The sequence below is a fragment of the Mesitornis unicolor genome, unplaced genomic scaffold (genome assembly GCF_000695765.1).
Source record: "Mesitornis unicolor isolate BGI_N332 unplaced genomic scaffold, ASM69576v1 scaffold10778, whole genome shotgun sequence".
NCBI lineage: Eukaryota > Metazoa > Chordata > Aves > Mesitornithiformes > Mesitornithidae > Mesitornis > Mesitornis unicolor.
Genome location: NW_010203882.1, coordinates 489 through 5,022, shown reverse-complemented (window position 1 = coordinate 5,022; position 4,534 = coordinate 489). Strand labels below are relative to the sequence as shown.

General features: G+C 46.1%; 1 protein-coding gene across 1 annotated transcript; it reads left to right on the top strand.

Moving 5' to 3' along the window:
- Positions 1–1,431: 1,431 nt before the first annotated feature.
- On the top strand, positions 1,432–4,353 carry LOC104545685 (von Willebrand factor A domain-containing protein 9-like; the record flags this gene model as incomplete). Its single annotated transcript, XM_010190881.1, has 4 exons — positions 1,432–1,464; positions 1,908–2,036; positions 2,444–2,710; positions 4,246–4,353. Coding segments are annotated over exons 1-4 (537 nt in total), but the record flags the coding sequence as incomplete, so codon positions are not given.
- Between the last annotated feature and the right edge of the window lie 181 nt (positions 4,354–4,534).

Here is a 4,534-nt window from a genome sequence, read left to right as displayed (position 1 = left end):
TTGCATAATTATTTGAACAGCATTCAGAAAGGGAGAGAAATTGTAAATGCCAGAGTGACAGAGCCTGCAGCTGTGACAGAACAGAGACAGTGATTTGAGGCTGGACGGAATTTACCCTTCACCGCTGCTTGAACGTTTTACCTTAGAATATCACTTTTTGGGGTTTAGTTTTTTTCTCCAGAGTGGGGATGTTACGTTATTCTTGAGCTGGCTGTGAATCACAGTTTTGTAAGCCATTCTCAGCTGAGCTCTTCATGCAAGTTAGCACACACTTACCCTCTTGCATAACACCCAGGGAAGTAATCAGCCTAAATTTCTTGCAAGAAGGGCATTATTGTCTTCTTTTAAATAGCTGGGAGGATCACTAAGGCAACAGTAATAGAGGGTCATGGGAGTACCTAGATAAATAGATGATGTAAGCTTTGCTTTTCACATGTAAAAAGCACATAAACATAAATATGGCAGAACTGCATAATATGTGTAACAAGTTGCACATTATTAGAAAATAACCCTTTGTGAGAAAGATAAGAGAAGAAAATGAATGACACAGAGAACAGAAGACATATGCACACACTCCTATTTAAACACTGTTTTTACTTCTCCTCTCCAAAATGAGCTGCCTAAAAGACGTTTTGCAAGCAGAAACGTACCCAAAGCTGCGATTAATGGGAAGGGCTCTCCAGCCTTTCCCAACATCTGATGGTCAGCCCTTGTTTCTCTAGTCCTGTAAGTTTAGCAGTTCTTTTACAGCTCAACCTCTTACCAGCTCCGTTCTTGCCACTTGGACTGTCTCAGCCATAAGAGATTTGAAGCAACCCAATGAACCTCTGCAGCTTACCTTCCAAAAACGCTGCCGTCCAAGAGGAAGAGGAGTACCAAGGGCTGAGCGTAGTGCTGGATCCTTACCAGCCAGGTGGGAGATGCTGTTGCAGAGAGAGGCAGATGAAAATGATCCCATTTTCACGATGCCTCTGCTAGCAGTGATCTAATACAAGAGAGGGTCAGGCATGAAGGACATATTACTGGAGGAACAGCCAATCCAGTTTAATACCTGCAGTCCCTAAGAAGATTAAATAGTATTGTTTAGATTTGGGTCTATCTCTGTGAAGCCAATATCTTTGTGTGCCGCTACAGGTTATTCTCAGTATGAGGGCGGGCGATTATTTCCATTACAAACTACCAGATGAAAGGACCAACTACGAGACACACACAACTATGAGCGGCAAGGGTAAATCACACCGCTCCTCTGCATGGAGGTCACTTAAACAGGACCATTTGCACATAGCTTCATTTTGAGGCACCTCGTATGGCTGACAGGCCAGATGGGCAGATCTTGCCGGCCTTTGCCACAAGATGAGTCTCCTTTGCAATGCCAGAGGGAGGTTTGAAACTCGCTGTCTCCTGGAAAGATCCCTCAGCTCCTGCGCCACGATGATGGAGGCAGAGGGACACTGCAGGGCCCAGGCTGGTGTCGGTAACTGCTTTGTGTGAGTGACACTGGTACTGTGCAGCACCACAGAGGAAGAAATAACATTATTCCTGGCCAAAGTTTTCGTGGTCATAAAAATCCAACCAGCAGATTTATCACAGAGGAATTAGCAAATGAGGATTTGATGGTTTTGAAGCTAATTGTTGTCTGAAGGGACACTTTTGCAGGGGTACATCCAATCTTTGCAAGGGGCTTTTATCGAGCCCCCTCATCCTTGCTCCCACAGTCCTGGGAGGAGGAGGTCTGCAGCCACCAACTCTACTCTGTGCACCACAGTCATTTTATTTCTAACACGGGAGTACTTTTCCACAATACTGGCGTCTAGCTGAGTCGCTGTCCCTAATGTATGCAGTATTACACATTTCTCCTGCTTTTACTGATCAAAATACCGCTTTTTCCACTGTCCCCCCTCTGGGAGGCCGCGTGTGGAAAGACCGGGATTGTGTGGGGCGGTGCCCGGCAGTCGCCCGGCCCCTTCCCGCCTGGACGCGGCGTTCCGGGGGGGACGGTTTCAGCGACGGACCCATGGCGGCACGGCGGGCTGAGGGTGAGTTACAGCGTTTTCCTTCCCCTTCTCTCCGGAACACTCCGAGCTGTCCCCGGGGGGTGTCTCTCAGGCTCTGTAGAGGAGGAAGACTTGGGAGGGAGGGTGGCTCCCTGCTGGGGGTCCCCGGGCCGGCCCTTGGGGTGCGCCTGCTTCTCCCTTTCCCCCATCGAGTTCAGCGCTGGCCGCGTTGCCGTTTCCAGGCCTTTACAGCCGGTTCCGTAGCTCTGTGTGGTCCAGCAGCACTTCCATTGACTTAATCTGCACGAAAACCTATATTTTGACGGGGGCAAAAGGGTAATTATCACTTTCCCCTCCATACAGTGGTGTCAGAGTGAGAGGGCAAGCTGCATCGCCTCATAACTACGGCTTATAATGATAAATTGCTTTTTTCTTCCCCTTTCACACAGCAGATCACTGTTTTCCGCGGCGGTAGCAGAGAGGAGCCGCTCACCATGCCGACGGTGGTGGTGATGGACGTGTCCCTCTCCATGACACGGCCGGTGTCGGTGGAGGGCTCCGAGGAGTACCAGCGGAAACACCTGGCTGTCCACGGCCTGACCATGCTCTTCGAGCACATGGCCACCAACTACAAGCTGGAGTTCACGGCCTTGGTGGTGTTTTCGTCGCTCTGGGAGCTGATGGTGCCCTTTACGAGGGATTACAACACGCTCCAGGTAGGGTGCCTGAAGTGCAAAAGCAGTAAGTTGTGAGCAGGGAAAAAACAAAGCCAAAACCCCCACATGTGTTTCAGAATGACAGTGAAATGCTGTGAGTTCCTGTCACCCTGTGCACAGCATCTTGAATTGAGTGTTTTATCTGTATTGTAACGATAGGTGAAATGCATTTGAAACGTTTTGGTACTTCACGAATTGCACCTTTGCAGGCGACCTCTGGATAAGTTAAAAGTGGGGATGGAGGACAGGGTTGCCCGATGGAGCTCTTAAAAATGCCAGGGGTTCTGTGACATTCATGTTTTTGTCTGTAATTGTTGATTTAATCTTGATAAATCATAGAATTGTTTGGTTGGAAAAGACCTTTAAGATCATCAAGTCCAACCATAACCTAACTCTGCCAAATCTGGAGCTAAACCATATCCCTTAGTGCCATGTCAGTGAGTCTTTTGAACACCTCCAGGGATGGTGATTCAACCACCTCCCTGGGAAGCCTATTCCAGTATTTAATCACTCTCTCAGTGAAATAGTTTCTTCTAATGTCCAACCTACACCTCCCCTGGCACAACTTTAGTCCATTTCCTCTTGTCCTAGGAAGGTTTTGAGTCAAATGGTTTGGTAAAGAGAAGGTGCTTTTTAAGAGTATGTACCGGTTGAAGCAGGGTGAGAATGAGAATAAAGTGATTTTAGGGCTTGCAGATGTGATGGGAAAGGAGAAAGTCCAAGAAGGAAATTGTATGTGATTGCAGTATGGCATGAAAAGTCTCTGAAGCCAGGAAAAATTGCACGTATGTATCTGTTTATCATGTGTAATATCAAGAAGAAATGTACCCCGCTGTCACAGGGCACCATGTTTAGTTGTGGGACATGCAGATTTTAAAAGATACCCTCTTATGTTTGCATTTTAGCAGATGAATGCCAATGCATTCTCTTTGCTTTATTTTCATTTGAGGAATTTCTGAAAGCCAGGAATCCAGCCAAGCTCCTCCAGCGTGTTCGTTTTACAGCGGCACCCTTATGATGCTGTGTTAAGTGTGACGTTTTATTTTGAAGGAGAAAAGCTGGGTTATGGTTATAGAAAGAGGACGTGGATACGAGGTTTGGATTCTCTTACTCTCTCTGCCAAAGAGTTTTTGTGACACAAGCTCCTCATGGCCAACTTTCTGAACCTCTAAGAAGTTAAAGTTGCTCTGACACCTGGGAAGATTTTCTGAGCTAAATGTTTCATGTTAGGCATTGCTTCAATTTTTGACTTTACTGTGTTTGAGACACGCAAATGATTTTTGAGCTTCGTTTGTAATATTATAGTTCCTTCGGAGTCAGCTTTTACAATTTTCTCATATTCTTCACTATTTCTTACATCTCTCTTTCACTTTTTTTTAACCTTAGTAGGTTTTACATAAGAACATAGTGCTTTGCATTGTGTTACCATACAAAGCAAATATACTCACCGACCACAAAACAGTGAATAACTTTCCTATGTTTCCCTGTAGTGATATTTCACCCAGCTGTGACAGTGGTGGTGTTTGTCTTTACAGGAAGCCCTAAGTAACATGGATGATTATGACAAGACCTGTTTAGAGTCAGCGCTGCTGGGGGTTTGCAACATTGTCCAGCAGGAGTGGGGTGCAGCAATTCCTTGCCAGGTACGACTGATATTTGCTATTCTTAGGATCTAGCATACACTTAGTACTCTCTGTAAGCTGTAGGAGGAAATGTGAGTGTAATTTGAAAAGTTGGAATACTTTTGAGCATGCTGGAGGTACAAGAAGACAAAGAGTTGCTAGTTTGGATGTATCTGGAATACGAACAGAATGTGGTCCTTGC